General features: G+C 48.5%; 1 protein-coding gene across 5 annotated transcripts; it reads left to right on the forward strand.

Moving 5' to 3' along the window:
- The first annotated feature begins 985 nt into the window (after positions 1-985).
- kcnq3 (potassium voltage-gated channel, KQT-like subfamily, member 3) lies at positions 986-16,677 on the forward strand. 5 transcript variants are annotated; one of them, XR_013304310.1, is made up of 15 exons: positions 986-1,245; positions 2,166-2,534; positions 10,600-10,690; positions 10,768-10,894; positions 11,444-11,616; positions 12,615-12,788; positions 12,848-12,958; positions 13,043-13,138; positions 13,242-13,301; positions 13,758-13,960; positions 14,028-14,127; positions 14,205-14,336; positions 14,395-14,490; positions 14,557-14,644; positions 15,121-15,180. XR_013304310.1 is itself a non-coding variant. In XM_077615676.1 (15 exons), exons 2-15 carry the CDS (start codon positions 2,257-2,259, stop codon positions 15,634-15,636), a joined length of 2,280 nt encoding a protein of 759 aa, XP_077471802.1. In that variant the 5' UTR covers positions 986-1,245; positions 2,166-2,256; the 3' UTR covers positions 15,637-16,677. The 5 variants fall into 5 exon arrangements, 3 of the variants coding, with proteins under 3 accessions (XP_077471802.1, XP_077471803.1, XP_077471804.1); XR_013304311.1 differs by having other exon boundaries at positions 13,761-13,960; XM_077615676.1 differs by having other exon boundaries at positions 13,207-13,301; positions 15,121-16,677.
- The last annotated feature ends 2,843 nt before the right edge of the window (positions 16,678-19,520 follow it).

Raw genomic sequence — 19,520 nt, forward strand, 5'->3', positions numbered from 1 at the left:
AACAAGTCAAATCTTATTTTAATGACTTGTGTGTGTCTGTATATATACAATTTGAGATAAATTGCCACTAACGTCTTGCTCCGTGTGCAGTCGATTGGTCGCCAGTCTTTTGGTCGCCCGGACCGCGACAACAGGCGACCAAAAGACCGGCAACCAAAAGACCGGCAACCAAAAGACCGGCAACAAAACAAGGTAAAACAAGACGGTGTACGCATGAATAAAAGGCAACAATGGCCATGAGCAGTTTCACTGAGCCGACGTTTGAGTGTAGAAGAGTTTGTATGTACATGCATTGTCCCTTTAAGAGGCTACGTCCGTCAGGGTCTTAACAAGTTCTCCAAAAAAAACCAATAAAAGTCTGGGAAATTTGGAGCTTTTCTTTAGCCTAATAATGACTAGGGCATTAAGTATGACTAAATAGTCATTGGCAGTTTGTATTTAGGGAATTTGAGCAACGATTTCAATGGTAATTATCACTTACCTTCTGGGCGACCAAAAGATCGGCGACCAAAAGACCGGTGACCAATTGACCGGCTTGCTCTGTCTAGAAAATATTTTTGCACGACCGCCAAGGACGGCGATGGACGTCCAATCCATTTGAAACCCGGCGCAGAATGCCCCATTGTAGGAATAAACTCTGACCTCCGAAACGATCAGCGTTGATTTCCCGCCCAGGCGAAACAATGAGTTACGAGGCGGTTCACGCCGAGGTCAAATGCGCTTCATAAAAAGTCATGTGCGACCATTCCCATGAAATATTCATGTCCATTAACCGTAAAAATAATGAAGTGTCAAAGAACGTGAGTTAACACGCCCAGCCAGTACAATATTATTCATATCTTATTAATTCTATTCTATTCATTTTCAATGCTCTTTCTTCGGCGTCTCTTATTTGTCAGCGTCCGCCCGGTGGTGCGTTGGCGCGCGCCCCGGCGAACGAGGTGTACCTGCTCGAGCGCGCAGGAGCGCGTGCGCCGGCCGTGCGCGCGCCCAAGCGCCCGCCCGCCCGCCGCGTCCACGTTGCTGGTCTCTCTTGTCATAAGCAGCATCCTCCTCACTTGGAAGCGAGCTCCGTCCATCCGTCATCCCGCTCCTCCTTTTCCAGCATCCTTGCTCCTCCGGCGTCCGTCTCCACCCTGCTCGTCATCCTCCTCCTCTTCTTCTTCCTCTTCTTGGTCTCCATCGCTGCGGCGGCGGCGACGGCATGGATGCGGGAAGCCAGCCAGAGCCGAGCCGCGCACGGCGGTGAGACCCCGGCTTTGTTTTCTTCTGCCCACCCCCGCCGCTCCAAAAAGACAGTTTTGACGATCGGCACCCCCGCCGCCGACCGGCCCACCGGCTCTTTGTCTTGGGCGCCTTTTGCTCCGAGTCGCCGTAAAGAAGCGGCCGCCTTGTTTGAGCGCCGAGCGAGCGCGTAGGAAAACAAATGATCTCGGGGTGTCCAAAGCGAGGCCCGCCGGCCGTCCGCGTCTGCGATTTTACCGGCCCGCGGCACTTGATGCAAATCTCGGGGGTTAGGGCACGCACAAGAAGCTTGATTTTTACGGCGACGCTCGGGTTTACCACTAGGTGGAGTTGGTTTTAGTTCAGGCGTGAGTATCTGACAATAATCTGTGAAGAAACCTTTCTTGGAAATATAATTGGACGTAAAAACGGAAAAAAATGTGAGTGTATTATTTATATACATTGCATTGTCCGTATATCTCTGGCCCATAACTGACTGAAATCCATATCAACTGGGAAGTCTGGCATTGAGCGATGTTTTTTCCGATTTGCCTGGGAAGGCTGGCGGGGCTGCTACCTCTTCCGGTCATCACGGATTGGACGCCAGGTTCAATTCCATAACAAAAACAAAAAAACGCACTTTTTTAACTGATGCGCGATGAATAAAAATGCAAAGATTGTTTAGTAAGTGCCCACCCTCCCAGTTAAAACAGATTGGACCATCAAAGGCAGCCCCTTGACGGTAAAAATAGCTCAATACGTTATGAAAAGTAAATGGTTTTCAACCGCAATTGCATTGTTTGTAAATAGATGGGACGTCCATTGGGGCCCGGTGGCCGTCGTCGGTCAGAACGGGCCCCGGCACCCCCTCGCACGGAAAAATGATAGGAACGTGAGTTGAGTGGCATTTTAAAACCTGACGCTTGTGTTTGCGTGGGCAGGACGGCGTCCCGGCGCCTTCCCCGCGGCCACCCTTGAAGGGGCCCAGGCCGACCATGGCACGCGGCCCCACCCGGGCGAGCAGCAGCGACCATGGGACTGCGGGCCAGGAGCGGCGCTAGCAAGACGGACCCCCCGGAGCGGGGCGGCCAGACGGCGTTGGCGCCGCTGGCGGCGGCGCTGGTGCTGGCGGATCGAGACTCCAAGCGGGGGTCCCGGCAGGGCGCCGCCTTCGGCCTGCTGGCCAAGACCCCCCTGGACTACAGCCAGCCCGCCAAGAGGAACAACGCCCGGCGGAGGAGGATTCAGAACCTGCTCTACGACGCCCTGGAGAGACCCCGAGGGTGGGCGCTGCTCTACCACGCCTTCGTGTGAGTTGCCTTCTCTTCCCGCGATTGGTCGCCGTCGGGTCCCAGAACACACAATCCCATTTGGCTCATCATTTTAGCATTATTTTCATCGCCAAATTCATTTACTGCCGTTTAACGCTGTCAGGATAACGTTAAGACTTTTTAAAATATAGTTTATATCGTTTTTTTTTTTAAATATAGTTTATATCGGGGTTTTTTAAATATAATTGATATAGTTTAAAAAGGGCAAGTCACTGTTTTTGGTCATTAAAACAAAAAAAAATCACATTTGTATGGCCACGAGCCTTCGCGATTGGACGTCTTTGGCTAACGAGTTAAAAGTGCCCTAAGTACGTGTACTTAAGAGCGGGTAATCAAGGCCAAGATGCGGACACGCGCTCAAGAGCGTCGTTAGCGGTCGCCGATCGTTAACGTCGGATGAAATACAGGCTCGACCCGCGAGCGACCCCCGTCCGGCCGCACCGTTTGACACTTTGGTGGGGATCGATGGAGGCGATTAGCCGCTCGGTGGCTTTCTACGTATCGGACGTGTTTTTACCGTCCCGTCGGGACTCGTCTTGCGGGCCCCGTCCTTCTCGGCGAGGTCGGCCGCTACTTTGGCCCGCGGGAGGAGGGGGGCGGGGTCGAGAGGGAGGGGGCGGGATTTCCCCCGAACGGGCGCTAAACGGCGCTGGCGTTCGGCCCTCGTCAGTTGTCGCGGCGCCGTTTCCGATCGGGAGCGTGTCACACGTCTCTCGGGGAAAGATCGGACGCCAGACGACGGCTGACGCCTGACTCAGCGGGTGTCATCGCGCCGGCGTTTTGTCGCGTCGCTCGCCTTTGACTGCCGACATTCGCATCCCGAATTCGCCGGATTGCCGTTTTTGTAACGATGCACGTGACAGTAGAGCAAGTTAGCATACAATTAGCCTAGCATGCGTCTTTTGCGGATAACACCAGAGTACCCAGAGAATACCCATGCAAGCCCGAGGATAACAGCCAGACAGTGAGGACTGACCTGGGATCAAACCCACGACCCCAGAACTGTGAGACGATGTGCTAACCACTTGTCCCCCTGTACTTTAAAAAATATATATAAAATGTAGTCAAAAAAGGGGAAAATATATACGTAATGATATTTTGTCCTTAAAAACTTAAGAAACATAATAAAAATTGTAAATAGTGATGCTAATTAACGTCCGATTGTTAGCGGTTAGCTTCATTTGAATGGGTTTGTCGCTAGTAGACGTCCAAATCATTTGAATTGTAGTAGAAGTTGTTGTTATTTATTTATTTATTTTTAACAGTGGGTTGGAATCACGTGTACCTTTTAGTGCACATCATCACTAGCATCGTTGGGGGACAATTTGATCCTCAAGGAAGACGATCAATGGGTGTCGTGGGGGAGGGGGCGGGGCCAGGACCCCGAGGAGGATGATCTTACACATCTGCAGAAAGGAGATCTCGCCCCAAAAATGCCACGTGCTCCTTTATTCTGCTCCTTTGAAAATCATCGGCCTCGGATTGGACGCTTGAAGAAGCCCTTCAAAATCTAAATATATTTAAAAAGGTGACACGGTGTGACAGTGGTTAGCACTTCCGCCTCACAGTTTGGGGGTCGTGGGTTAGATCCCAGGTGGGTTCTCACTGTGTAGAGTTTGTATGTTGGCAGTGTGGCTTTTCTCCGGGTACTCTAAAAACATGCTAGCTAAGCTAATTGTACGGTAAACTGTCCCTAGCTATCCGCAATTGGTTGTTTGTCTCTTTTGCGCTTTGTGAGTGGCCGGCCACTCATTCAGGTTGCTGGCTGGGATAGGCTCCAGCACCCCCTCCCACCAGTCTGGCGAGGATAAATGCTAGAGATGATGCCGAAATATTTGAAAAGAAGTGTCAAAATAATTCAAGGGATTAAAAACATGGAATCTTGTCAATCCTTTGCGTACCACTAGGGGGAGTGTCAGAATGCGACCGGTCCCGGTTAGAGGACGCGTTTGTCGTTTTAAAGGTCTCGGCCAAACGTGACGAGCATCAAATTTCGCGGCGGACGCTGACTGCGCACTCCCGCGTGAGCAAGCCTCATCATTTATTCATATGATGGCCTCGACTCGCTCCAGCAAATAAATCGGCAAAAAAAAAACAGCTTCCTTCCTAATGGAGACCGGTTTCCGCCTCCCGTTTTTTTTAGCCGGCTACCAATCGGACGCTTGCCAGAGGAGGATCGGTTTCCGGGGGGGTGAGACCACCGGGGGTGCCGACAAAAAGTCCACGTGGCGCCAAAAAAATCAGGTTTTCGATTCAGGCGTATCTAAACTTTTTCAGCCACTTTGATTTGCCGCATATCGTTTGGTATGTGAATACAAAAATGTCTTTATCGATATTTTAACTCATTGCGATTGACGACATTCATTTCCCTACCGCTTATCCTCACAAGGGTCGGGAGGGGTGCCGGAGCCCAACAATTCTATTTTGTGAAATATTTTGACCTAAAAAATAATTTGAACTTTAAAAAAAAAAGTTAATTTAAAAAATATTAAAAATATTAATAAATTTAATTTTCAAAAAATAATAATTTTGAAATATCTAAAACTAAAACTAAAATAATATGACTATTCATTGAATTATTGTTATTTATCTGTAATTGTATTATTTTTCTCTTATTATAATTTTATTATATAAATGTTAATAAGCACGTTAATTGGGCGGCCAATCGTAAGCCGCTGTTTGAAGGACGATGGAGGACGCGACGGGGGGCAGGGGGCAGCAGGGGGCGTCGTCCGCGGGAGATCGCTGACGCTACAACTCGGATTTATTCGCAAAGGTCCCAATGTTCCCCTTTTTTTTACCGAAGCAGCATTTTATTTTTGCGCCCGAGTGACCGCAAAAAAATGTCGCTTGCCCTTCAACTTCCTGTGAAAGCATCTCGCCATGGGGGGTGCCGTGACCATTGTTTTTAACCAACGGCGCTAGTGAACTGAAATCATTTTGAAGGTGTTTTGCGGCTATTTCTTGGGTCACGTGACGCTTCGTCCCCTCGAAGCAAAGCCATTAGCTCTTAATTAGTCACCTCGTCAACTCATCAAAAGTTACTCTGGCACTTTGCGGCTTAGCTCGCTCTTTCCATTTGGATTTTTTTTATTGTATTTGAAATACGCCACTTGACGTCAACGACTACGTTGGTGTGTACTGCCTCGATTTTGGATGGGATGTTCCATCTCGGGTTCAATTCCCACCTCCTAACTGATGCGAATGGGAGAAGAATTGTGGGACCAGATGTTCCTCGACTCCTTTTCCCTACCGCTTATCCTCACGAGGGTGCCGGAGCCTATCCCAGCCAATGGCAGAGCACAAACAACCCATCGTTCCTAGCTAGCTAGGGGCAATTTAGCCTAAAATGAGCCTGGCGTGGCAGGTTTTTGGATACGTGAGAGGAAAGCGTAGTACCCAGAGAAAACTCCACACAGGAAGGTTCCGACCTGGGATCGAACCCTCGATCTCAGAACTGCGAGGCAGACTTGCTAACCACTTTCCACCGGGACGAAAGTCTTTGTGTCAAAAATTGACGTCAAAGCAAAGCAAAGCACAAAGGCATCAAATTTGTTTTTGTTGACGGAGTAAAAATATGAATATATTTTCAAATCATACGGCAGTAATATTTCGATTGCGCGATATAAAAATTGCCTGAAGTTTCTTCGGATGGCGTCGTGGTTTTTAACCAGCGGGAGCGCTTTGACGGCCACTCTGCTGCACCTGTCGAGCACCGCGATGTGGCGGGGTTCCCGTGGCAACCGGGAGACTCGTTGCCATGGGAACCGAGCAGGACCGCCAAGCGGGGTGCTTGATCTCTTTAGATCTCCGCAAACACGCACCCGTCACACGCTAATACATTCAACATGTTGACATCCATTGTGTGTGTGTGTGTGTGTGTGTGTGTGGCAGGATGACACAAAGAGTCTCAGTTGCCTAGCAACCACTTCTAAAATTGCCCAATAACACACCAAAAAAAAATGCAAGCAGCAGCAATAGCAGCAGCAGAATTATTTTTGCCAGCGTCAGCACGGCTATCTTCGTACTTCGTAGTCATCCTCCTCACCATCTTCATTCTTCTCATCTCCTTCCATCCATCGCTGACGGCCCCCCAACTCGCTTGGACGCACGCCTATGGCAGTTCACGGCAGCCAATGAGTGAAGACGATCACCCCCTTTTTCTTTATATTATCATCATCATCATCATGACCTCCATCATCATCATCATTCTCATCTTTTGACTCATAATGACTCATTCTGAGAATCTTCATCATCATCATCATCATCATCATCATCATCATTCTCATCTTTTGACTCATAATGACTCATTCTGAGAATCTTCATCATCTCACCATCATCATCAAGCACATTGTCATCACCTCCTGAGTCATCCTCATCTTCATCATCCCCAGTCCTCATCAGCTGTTCACCATGACCTCATCTTCTCACAATGCCACATTTTGCCATGCGACCGACACCGGTAGGCGGGGCTTTCCGAAAGCCACGCCCCCCCACCCCCCACGCTCCACAATTTTCTCCTTTTTTTCCCGAGCAGCCGAGGGTCGGCGCGGTCACGGCCGCCTTTGGCCAACGGGCTAATTAGACGCTGCCTAATTAGGCCGTCCTTCGACTCGGATTTGGCTGAGGCGGCGGCGGCGGATTAGCGGCTAGCCGCTCCGCCTCGCAACTCCGGGGCGCTTTGAGTTTGTTCTGTTCTTGCACGTAACATTGAGTAAGGACAAAGAAAACAACCTTTCTACTCTTCTAAGAACATTTGGACAAACTTTTTCCACGCCGCAGATGTCGGCCATCTTGGGAAACCACACTAAGCATCATTTCAGTGCAGTTGTGACTTTTTCAAGTCTGAGCGCAGTCAAGTTATTGTTGTTGTTGTTGTTGTTGACAATAAGAAGTCCTCCGTTCTTGAAACTTGGTCGCCGTGCCATTCGTTAGCTTTTTTTTAATTGTGTGAAAAGTTGAAAAGAGGGACAACTGGCTCACTTTTTCCCCGCATTCCTCCCATACTTTCCTTTTTCATTTGTAGGTTTTGTTTGTGTGTGTGTGTGTGTGTGTGCGGGTGTTTCATTTTTCAGCGTGTCCAATTTGTCCAAGAAGCGGTGGCGTCTCTCCTCTGTTGGTTTTCCGTCTTCCTCTTGAAGACGAACGCCGGTGGCGTCTCTCCTGGGAAATAATGCAGCCACATAAATCTGGGGTCGAGGCTTTAAGTGGGATTCTCGCCGCACTCTTATTTACATCTCCTTGAAAATAGCTGGTGGATATTAAAGCTAGCACATCACGTCTCCACGGCACAAAGACGGCGCAAACGGCGTCTTCGTGATGCCAACGTACTGAAAAACGGACATTTTCTTCCTCTGGTGTTAACACGAAAAATTTGGCGTCCTGTATTCATCAGAATGATTACTACTGAAAGTTTTTGAGGTGAAGGTTTACTCCTCCCTAGATTTTGACTATGGACTATCAATGAAATCTCGTTCGGTGCCACCCGCCCACTTTAAACGGATTGGACTCCTACTAAGGTTAAACTCATTCAAATGAACAAGGAATGTATCTGAGGTGAGAGTTTATTCTGACCACGGATTAGGAATTCATTCGCTTTGTACGGATTGATGCCGTTAAATTGGTCGCGTGTTTTTCCGTTATTGGCGGCGCTGGCAGACACGTTTGTTTACTCTGCTCCAGCGCGGGCGTCCAAAGGCGGAGCGCCGAGCGCCGTCGCCGTGGCGACCGAGGGATCTTCCCAGGGAGAGCCTGTCGCCACGGAAACGGGAAGCGCGTAAGCCCCCGTCGTGGGGAGCGGATTGGTCGCCGGGCTGTTAGTTGAATTCCGTCCAGTGATCACTCGACCGATCGGCGTCCATTCCTCTTTTTGAACGAGAGCGTGCTTTCCTAATTCTCCGGTCATTTCCCGACGCTGGCTAATTAAACATGCCACAAATCTAATCTAATCTAATTTAATCCAAACACAGTGGGGCCTTGTCGAGAGTTGATCTGGTCAGGCTGCTTGGATCCAAATTTGGCCATCAGATCGGCGACCAATCCGGTCCCCCGGGACGTGGCGGCGACCCGGCGAGGAAAGTCATTATCCGCCAGCTACGACTCCCTAACGCGCGCTAATGAATCCAATTAGCGCCGCTAATCGGGCTCGTTTGTTCGCCATCGGGCGAGCGGGAAGCGGAAAAAGCGGGAAGCGCCGCCGTCAGGATTCCGCCACCGCTGCCGCGCTAATCTTCCTCGCGGGAACTCGCCATTTGTCAGCGAAAAAGTAGAGCGAGACGTGCGGCGTCAGCGCGCTCAAACGTTCGCTTTGACCATCTTCTTGTGTCGTCCCACTTCAGGAAATGATTCAAAACATACCAAAATACCATTTGTCTTTTATAGTACTCCAAAACATTTCAGCGACCCCCAAAAAATGGAATACAATATAGCAATTTTTTTTTAAAATGTAATGGCAGCGAATGAACGGACTTTACGTGAAAAAACAGAATAAACTTTCATCTCAGAAACTTTCACTGTAAATTTGGTAGTGTCAGCAAGATGAAATTCATTTTAAATGCTGTTATTCTTGTGACAAAGCATGAAAAACATACAAAAACATTGGACTAAATATACAAAATGATATTTTCTTAACTTTTATAAATGGATTAAAAGAACTGGATTAAAAGCCCTGAATATTCCGTTTTTTATTGATCTAAAACAATATTTGTTTTAGTTTTTTTATATATATTTTTAGATTTTACAAAATGATTTTTGAACTAAAAACACAGAAAAAATGGATAAAAAAATGACAATTATTGATTTAAAAGGGGAAAAATCAGGAAATTTAATATACATCTAAACTCTTCATTTGAATTTGATCCTAAAACAGAACTTCGGCACTCATGATTGACTTTCCCGGGCCACACAAAATGATGCGGTGGGCCAGATTTGGCCCCCGGGCCGCCACTTTGACACATGTGCAGATGCTTCTCGACATTTTTAAAGATGTTTTTGTCAACTTATTTGGGGCGAGAGTGCTGTGGACGGAGGGAGACGTTAGCAAAGTTTCCGCTGGTGATGCGGTTTCTTTCCCACGTTGAGTCAGCAATCTGCTTAGTGGATCTTGTCAGTAAATTGCTCGCCAGGAATCCTGGGGGGCCCCCCCATCGGCCCCCCAGGATTAGTGGCACGCAGCTTTCTTGATTTTTTGTGTCTTTGTTAGCGCCGCCCGCGACCTTGGGAAAACATCACAGACAGTCAGAATCAGTCGGCGCTGAAGTAGCATAAAGCGCAAAACTTAGCGACCTTCACCTTCAAACTTCTTAGCGCAGTCGTAGGCGTCCAATCCATTCGAAGTGGGAGGGTGAGTCCATTTTGACGATGAACGAATGTTCATTTGGTGCCACCCTCCCACTTCTAATGAATTGGACACATCACATCCGCTGGCGATGAACTCATTTCAATTCGCAGTGAAAGTTTCTGAAGTCAGAGTTTATTCATTCCATTATTTGACGTTTGACAACGAACGGAGGTTCCTTCCCGCTTCAAATGGATTGGACGTTTTTTTGACCGATAATGGTTGCAAATCAAAGTGAGCATTTATTGTTATGGATTGGACATGTTTAAACTCATTATTGGCCCACGAAAAGGTCAAGTTGTTCTTTCTCAATATATCGGTCCAAAAAGGCTTCCAAAGCTCACAAATGTCATCATTCATCCATTTCACATTTCATCGACTTAGCGGTTCGTACATTTTTTTTGGCTATATTTTTTCCTCTTCTAAATGTCATTTATTCCGCTGAGTCAGCAAAAAAGTCCAACGACATTTTGCTGAGCCACGTCAACTTTACAGCAATCGCTCAAGTGATTTTTTTGCGCCCTCAAGTGGTCAAAACTTGACTTGACGTGCCCTTTTTTTCACCGGACCTAATGTAGTAATATATCTGATCGTCCTGCGCTGTTTAACGCCCTCCAGTGGCTAAACCCTGAACTGACATGTCCTTTTTTTACAACTGTATTTTCTGTATTTGTGTGTATAGTCATGTTTGTGTGTGTTTGTGCGTAGATTTCTGATCGTGCTGGGATGTTTGATTTTAGCCGTGTTGACCACCTTCAAAGAGCACGAGAAGACGTCAGCTCATTGGCTGGTGGTTTTGGTGAGATGACACGCACTTGCGCACGTTCAGCCACTAATTGGCCTAATGATGGATGACGATTTTCTTTTGATTGGCAGGAGACCTTCGCCATTTTCATCTTCGGTTCCGAGTTCGCCTTGCGCATTTGGGCCGCGGGGTGCTGCTGTCGTTACAAAGGATGGCGGGGGAGGCTCAAGTTTGCTCGAAAACCACTCTGCATGCTGGGTAAGGACTAACGTTAGCGTGTTTTGCTATCGACCAGCGCCGGTACTGCAGCATAACACTTTTTTGTAACTGCAATGTAAACAATTTGCTATTTGTTATTCATTGACGGCCATGGGTGGCGCTAGTCTGGTGAAATCTTAGTAATAAATTTACAGTTCAGAAAGTTCCAAAAGACCTACTGCTAAACTACCAAAATGGCTTGCGGGCGGCCATGTTGGGAGGGGCAGCGTTCCCATCAAAGTCAACCCATTGACATTGACAAGCTAAGTCTTTGCTCACTTGTGTACCAATTTTTAAAATGTTATTCGCAGCCATTGAATATTTGGTCCCTTCACTGCCACTCTCCCACTTCAAATGGATTGGACGTCTACTAGTGATAAACTCATGGAAAACCCTTTTATCGTCTCGGGGCGGCCATGTTGGCAGGGGCGACATCCCCGTCAAAGTCATTGAAAGATTGAAAGAAAATGCTATTTGTCGAGCTGTTTTTAAAAAGACGATGACGTGATGGCATCCATCTAACTAAGCTCCGCGCTGTTATTGGGCCAGACATTTTTGTCCTGATGGCGTCGGTGCCGGTGGTGGCGGTCCGCAACCAAGGCAACGTGCTGGCCACGTCCCTGCGCAGCCTGCGCTTCCTGCAGATCCTGCGCATGTTGCGCATGGACCGGCGAGGGGGAACCTGGAAGCTGCTGGGCTCCGCCATCTACGCGCACAGCAAGGTAACCCCCCACAAAGTAGGCCAATGGTCCCGAAATGGGGCGGGGCTTCACTCGTCGTGATCCACCTATCATATCCATTATGAGTCATTCGAGGAGGCTGATAGTGTCAAACAGTTGATACCAAAAGATAGAACTTTATTAAATCACACAATCAATACATGTACATCTATGTGCATGTATGTATATATGTGCTAATGTGTGTGTGTATGTACAGGTGTATGTACACGTATGTGTATGTGTATATATGTGATATGTGTATGTGTGTATGTACACGTGTGTATGTGTATATATGTATGTTTATATATATATATATATATATGTGTATATGTGTGTGTGTATATATATATATATATATATATATATATATATATGTGTGTGTGTGTGTGTATATATATATATATGTGTGTGTATATGTATATATGTGTGTATATATATATGTGTGTGTGTGTGTATATATATGTATATATGTGTGTGTATATATATATATATGTGTGTGTATATATATATATGTGTATATATGTGTATATATGTATATATATGGGTATATATGGGTATATATGTGTATATATGTATATATATATATATGTATATATATGTGTATATATGTGTATATATGTGTATATATGTATATATATATGTATATATATGTGTATATATGTGTATATATGTATATATATATATATATATATATATATATATATATATATATATATATATATATATATATATATATACTTACGCTTATTTATGTATATATTTAGCCATGTATTTATTTATTAACTTACTTATGACCTATCTATTTATGTCTAAAATGTATTTTTCTATGTCTGTATTCTCACCCTCTTGCTACTGTGACAACGAAATTTCCCGAATACGGGAGGAATAAAGTTATCCAATCCAATCCAAATATCCGTTCCAAAAAATGAGCGCTAACGGCTTAGTGGTTTTCAGACACGCCCCCTTTTGCGCTCTCCCCCCCCCCCCCCCCCCCCACGCAGGAGCTGATCACGGCCTGGTACATCGGCTTCCTGTCACTGATCCTGGCGTCCTTCCTGGTCTACCTGGTGGAGAAGGACGACGTGACGGCCGAGGCGTCCGGCCGGGACCACCCCGCCGCTCAACTCGAACCTCAGGACTTTGACACCTACGCCGACGCGCTGTGGTGGGGGCTGGTAGGTGGCGCCCGGGACCGGGAAAGGCGGCGAGATCCCACCCTCGTCTTTGCCGGCAGATCACGCTGACCACCATCGGCTACGGCGACAAGACGCCAAAGACGTGGGCGGGGAGGCTCCTGGCCGGCACCTTTGCGCTGATTGGCGTCTCCTTCTTCGCTCTGCCCGCGGTACGTCGCCGTCCGCGCCGTCGTGCCATCCCTCCCACTTGGAAGGGATGGGACGTGACGGCGTTTTCCCACGTGGGCACGCAGGGCATCCTGGGTTCGGGCCTGGCCCTGAAGGTTCAAGAGCAGCACCGGCAGAAACACTTTGAGAAGAGGCGCCACCCGGCGGCCGGCCTCATACAGGTGAGGGCGGGCCCCGCCTCCCCCTCCCCGACGCCTCCGAGCAACAGCAGGCGCTTGTGCGTCCGCAGTCGGCGTGGCGCTATTATTCCACCAATCCCATCAGGGAAGACCTCATCGCCACGTGGAGGTTCTACGAAACCGTCATCTCGCTCCCCTGCTTCAGGTGAGTGGCGGACCACCCCCACCTGACGGCCAGGTAGGTGGGCTGCGTCAAGCCTCAGAATGACTACATTTTTAAAATAGTACACCTTTTGCCAATGATTCGTGATTCATCACGTTTTTAGTGGCAAACGTGTACTTTTTAATTGGTATTAAGAATGCTAGTTCCAAATGTGATGTTCAACAGAAAAAAATGGATTAAAAATGACAATTATTGATTTAAAAGGGGGAAAATTAGGAAATTTCATATACATCTATACTCTTCATTTGAATTAGATCCTAAAACATTGGCTTTCCCGGGCCACACAAAATGATGCGGCCCGGGGGCCAAATCTGGCCCCCGGGCCGCATCATTTTGACACATGTACTCTAGAGGGAACCAAATTCCCCTGAAAGCCACTACGTACGCGCCTTCTCGGTTGAAATAATCAACGACGCTCTCCTCTGTTACCACGACAAGCAGCGGCCAGAAGATCACGCTGTTGGAACGCGTGCGCCTGCCCAACGCCCGCCCGACCACGACGACGGCGTCCGGCAGGAAGACGGCGGGCAACGTGGAGTCGGCGGAGGAAAGTCCGTCCAAGCCGGCCGGCTTCAGCAACCGCGAGCGCTTTCGCACCGCCTTCCGCATGCGGGCAGCCACGCTGCGCCAAAGCTCCGAAGGTACGTGGTCCATCGCGCCGCCGTTTTTTGGCCGGCCGAAGAAGACCGAAAGGAAGTGTCCGTCCAGACGCGGCGTCCGGCGAGGCGGTCCCCGAAGAAGGCTTCCCGGCCGACGTGCTGACGGAGGAGACGGTCCCGGCGCTGAAGCTGGCCATCAGGGCCGTCAGGTTGGCGCCGTCGATGATCCGTCGGCGTCCCGTGTACGCCGTCGAGGCCGTCCCCCAAACCGGAGCCTCCCTCTCAGGATCATGAGCTTCCTGCTGAACAAGAAGCGCTTCAAGGAGACGCTGAGGCCTTACGACGTCAAGGACGTGATCGAGCAGTACTCGGCCGGACATCTGGACATGCTGTGCCGGATCAAGTACCTGCAGACCAAGTGAGCGCCCACGTCCACATGCTTCCGTACGACGGTTCTCCGTGGGTTCTCCTTTCAGGTTGGACATGATCCTGGCGCCCGGCGTCCCCCTCACCCCCAAACAGAAGAAAGCCGCAAAGCCGCCCTTTAATTGCCCCATCAGCCAGTCGCCCAGGTAAGACCCGCCCCCTTGACCTCGCCCCAACTTTGACATCCCGCTAAAGCGACTGACCGTGCGCAGGCTGGAGTCCTTCCTGTCCAAGCCTCCGTCGGCGACCGAAGCCGAGGACCAAAGCATGATGGCGAGATTTGTGCGCGTGGAGCGACAGGTGAGTGGGCGGACGCCACGCCACGCCGTGTGCGGTCGATTGGTCGCCGGTCTTTTGGTCGCCCGGACCGCGACAACGGGCGACCAAAAGACCGGCGACAAAACAACACGTTTTACTCATCAATAAAAGCCAACAATGGCCATGAGCAGTTTCACTGAGCCCACGTGTGAGTGTAGAAGAAGAGTTTGTATGTAGATGCGCTGTCCCTTTAAGAAGCGACGTCAGTTCAGTCAGGGTCTTGACAAGTTCTCCAACAAAAAACAATCAAAGTCCGGGAAATGTGGAGCTTTTCTTTAGCCTAATAATTAATAGGGCATTAAGTGTGACTAAATAGTCATTCGCAGTTTGTGTTTAGGGAATTTGAGCAAGAGATTTAAATGGTAATTATCAATAACCTTCCGGGCAACCAAACGTCCGGCGACCAATCGACCGTGTACCATGCCACGCCCACCCGTTTCATGGTGACTTTTCTCCAGGTGGAGGACATGGAGAAGAAGTTGGACTTCCTGGTGGACATGCACATTCAGCACAGCGAGCACCTGCAGGTGGACTCGGCGGGCGCCGCCCGCATGACCTCGGCGGCGGCGGCGGGCGGACTCGGAGACGTGCGCCGGGTCTTCCCCGAGCGCAGCCGTCGCTCCCCGCCGCAGGTGGCGCGCCCCACCGTGCTGCCCGTCAGCTCCCTGCAGGACCCGCCCGGGGGCAGCGGCCGGACCGCGGGGGGTCCCGCGGGAGGCCCCAAGAGGGGCCCCACGGGGGGCGACTCGCCGCTCTCGCTGCTGTCGGTCAACCACGAGGAGCTGGAGCGCTCGCCCAGCGGCTTCAGCTTCTCCGGCGAAGGCTCGGCGACGGCGGCGGACGGACGCTCGGCGGCCGCCCGGACCCCGTCCGCCCCCGTCTACCTGGCGGAGGCCGACACGGACACGGACACGAACACGGACCCCTCGACGCCCGGCGGCGGCGGCCCGTCGGCCCGGAGCACGCCGCCCTGAACGGGTACGTCCGCCCGCCGAAGCTTTACCCCCACTCACGAACGCTCGCCAGCGTCCACGGCGGACGCCGGTCGGCCATTTTGTTGACCTTTTCACATTGGCGCCACCCGCGTGTTGACCACTTGTACGCAAGCAAAATAGTTAGGTTAAAATGAAATGACAAAACCTGAAATTTAGCGTGCAAATTGTTCCATTAATACGTGAACTATATCACGCTCTCAAGTTATGTCGATGAAGGCGGGGCCTGGGTTCACTGTTGCGCAATAACCTATTATCAGGCAATAGAGACTCAGATTTCATTAAGATATGACAGTTCATTTCAAATAAACCTGCGCTTAATAGTACTTTACACAATGCAATGAATTTTTCTGGATAATTTGACTAAAATTCCCGATGAAAGTTTCTGAGGATAGGGTTCATCACGCTGTCATCCCTCCCAGTCCACATGGATTGGTCGCCTGGTCACGCAAAAACAAATACTCCTTTTGAACGCATTGCGTTACATTAAGCCATGCATTGAGATTCATCTGAAATGAATTCTTTTAACGGTTTATTGACTCCTCCCACTGATGGCCACGCCCAATCAATATGAACTGGGAGGATTGGCAGCGAATGACCAAGAAACGCTCATGTTTATCTAGTTGAACTAAGAAAAGACGGACCGCTAAACGAAACGAAACATGATGTTAAAACGCCACACGCATGCGCGCCACACATTCCGTCCATTTGGAATTTTTGCATGTATGCATGGCAAAGGACGCCCTCTAGCGGCCGCCGCACTCTCAACACGTGGCGCTAACGTCTCGCCGTCGCCTGGGGACTTTTCGACGTGCCAAATGTCGGGCGGCCGTGACGCCAATTTTGGAAAATCGGTGAAATTTTGTGGAGATTTTCTAACAAATCCAAAGTTTTTTTTCTAGCCGACTTTTCAGACTTTTCTAGTCACCTGACCTGCTGCGCGCTTTCTCATTGGCTCCCGGTGACGCGCGCCGAACACTACGACGGGAAGTCAGAGGCGGGTCCTCGCTTGTAACCTTGTTTTTGTTTTTTTAACTCCTTCGCTGCCATGGACGGCGACGGGAGTCCAATCCATTTGGATTGGACGTCAGTGGCCGTCCATGGCAGCCGAGGAGTTAAACCCACGGAGTCTTCCTATATTGATTATTGACTCCCCTTATACGGCTACGTATTAACATTTACTCTTTTTCTATTTGAAGATAGGAATAATATTTCCGCATTTTAAGGTTTGTTTTCTGCCATGGACTGCTCTAGACGTCCAATCCAATTGAAGCGAGAGGGCGGCGGCGACCAATGTCCGTTCATCCCAGTTCAAATGCATGGGACGACTACTCGTGTTAAACTCAAGGAAATTAACAGTGAATGTTTCTGCTGTGAGAGTTTATTCGTGCGCCACCACTTCTGATTTTTGAATGGATTAATTCATTCATTGGAATGCACTGTGAAAGTTTCTGAGGTGAGCGTTTATTCCTACATATTGTTGGGCCTCCCAGTTCAAACGGATGTGACGAATATCGCCGTCGATGGCGGCCATTATGTTGATGCAATTGACAAATGAGCAAAATCCAGGATGTTCCAAAATGTTTGTTGAATTTCTGTTGGAATGACCTCAAACTTTCATGTGTGTAGAAACGTTTCAAGTTTTTGTGCGAAACGTTTCAAGTTTTTGTGCGTAACGTTTGACAATTCTACTTTTTCAGGTTAACAACGGATGCCGTTCACTTGAAAAGAAAAGGCATTTTGAGTGTTAAAGTATGCTCGGACCCACTCAGTCACTCAACATGGCCGGCGTGCCTTCTTTGCCAATTTTGCAAACAAGGCAGCAACTACAAAACTAATTAAGACTTGCCATCAAAGATGTCAAACATTTTGGAACACCCTGTATTTGTGGGCCAAATTCAATGAACAATGAAAAATGTGCACTAAACAGGTCAAAGTTTGCTTTTGCTAAAATGATACATGCTACACAGATTATTAGATCTCATGTCCTAATTGGCCTAATGGCATACTACCCTGAAAATGCCCAAAGTTAAGCAGGGTAAGGCCTGCATAGTACTTGGATGGGAGACCATCCAACCAACTGCCTGGCATTACTACCAGCTGCTGTAACTTACACTTATGTTGCCAATTAGCTCAAGTGCTCACTTAGCCTGTGAGAAGCAGTGACATCTGTAATATACACAAAGTCTCTTAGAGGGCCGTGGCCTGACTGGTAAGTCATAACCCTTGAAGCCTCACAACTCTGGCCGCGTGGGTTCAAATCCCGGTCGGGAGACATTTTCCCTTAGTTGTTTCTATCTATTTGTAGTCAAGACCTTCCAATAATGACAAAGTAAAGTGTGGCCACTGTGTGGTGTAGAGGTTTGTTCACCTGACTGCCGTGTAGGCAGGCAGGGTTCGAATCTCAGTGGACGCTGAACCATTTTGCCATTAAAAAAGACTATGTCATCTTTCCTTAAATAAGAGCACCCAATGACCATGTATAGGCGGGCCGCTTCGTGGTGTAGTGGGTTAGTCACCTGCCTGCGACCTGGGTGTCGAGGGTTCACGTCCCGGTGTCGCCAGTCGACGACTGTATGGTGTCGGCAGTCGGCCGAAGGCCGACTGTCGAACACCACCAGGAACCCCCTCCCCCCAACTGTCTTCCGGTCAGCCGAAGGCTGACCGGAACATAATTGTTTTGCTGAAAAAAATGACTAAGTCTTTATATTAATGAAAAAAGAATCATCCATTTACTGAACTACATAGTGTAGTGATCAGTCAAACGACACCGGGATTCGAACCCCAACTGCCCACACGACAGTCAGGTGTACAAACCTCTACGCCACATTGGCCACACTTCACTTTGTCATTATTGGAAGGTCTTGACTACAAATACATAGAACAATTAAGGGAAAATGTGTCCCAACCGGGATTTGAACCCACGCGGCCAGAGTTGTGAGGCTCCAAGGGTTATGACTTACCAATCAGGCCACGGCCCTCTAAGAGACTTTGTGTATATTAGAGATGTCACTGTTTCTCACAGGCTAAGTGAGCACTTGAGCTAATTGGGAACATAAGTATAAGTTACAGCAGCTGGTAGTAATGCCAGGCAGTTGGTCGGTTGGTCTCCCATCCAAGTACTAAGCAGGCCTAACCCTGCTTAACTTTGGGCATTTTCAGGGTAGTATGCCATCAGGCCAATTAGGACATGAGATCTAATATTCTGTGTAGCAGGTATCATTTTAGCAAAAGCCAACTTTGACCTGTTAAGTGCACATTTTTTCATTGAGTTTGGCCCACAAATATGTACTATTTTGAAATGCATTGTTACGAATGAAACGCCATTTCCATTATTTTACACAACGTGAACGATGCTGATGAATTCCGACTAAATGCAAAGTCACAATGAATCTCACAATTAAAACGCATGCGAGACAATTCAAAGTAGCAACACGTAAAAAGAAACAACAAAAAAAAGGACTATTTCCTTGGAAAGCCGTGGTACACGCTCAATTCTTTTGAACCGCTGACAGCGAAGGATCAGGTTTTGGCGCCGGACGTCCAATCCGTTTTTCCTGGGATGCGATTGGACACTGTCATTTATTCGGGCAATAAAATCTTTTTTTTTCAGCCAAAAAGCCATCAAGCGTTCCATTGTCACGATGCTTTTTTTTGTTTTTTTTTTCGTTGGTTCCGACTAACTTTTCAGGACCTCTCGATGGCTACCGATAATTTGTGCCTTGGCCTTGTTTCACACTCGTTTTCACGTCTTTTTTTTTCATTTGTCGCCAGCCGCCGAGTCGCCGGACAAAAAGCCGTCACCACATGTTAACTCACACGTATGTAACCCGTATTTATCTTCATATCTACTCGGATAATCCGTA

The sequence above is a fragment of the Stigmatopora argus genome, chromosome 12 (genome assembly GCF_051989625.1).
Source record: "Stigmatopora argus isolate UIUO_Sarg chromosome 12, RoL_Sarg_1.0, whole genome shotgun sequence".
NCBI classification, from domain to species: domain Eukaryota; kingdom Metazoa; phylum Chordata; class Actinopteri; order Syngnathiformes; family Syngnathidae; genus Stigmatopora; species Stigmatopora argus.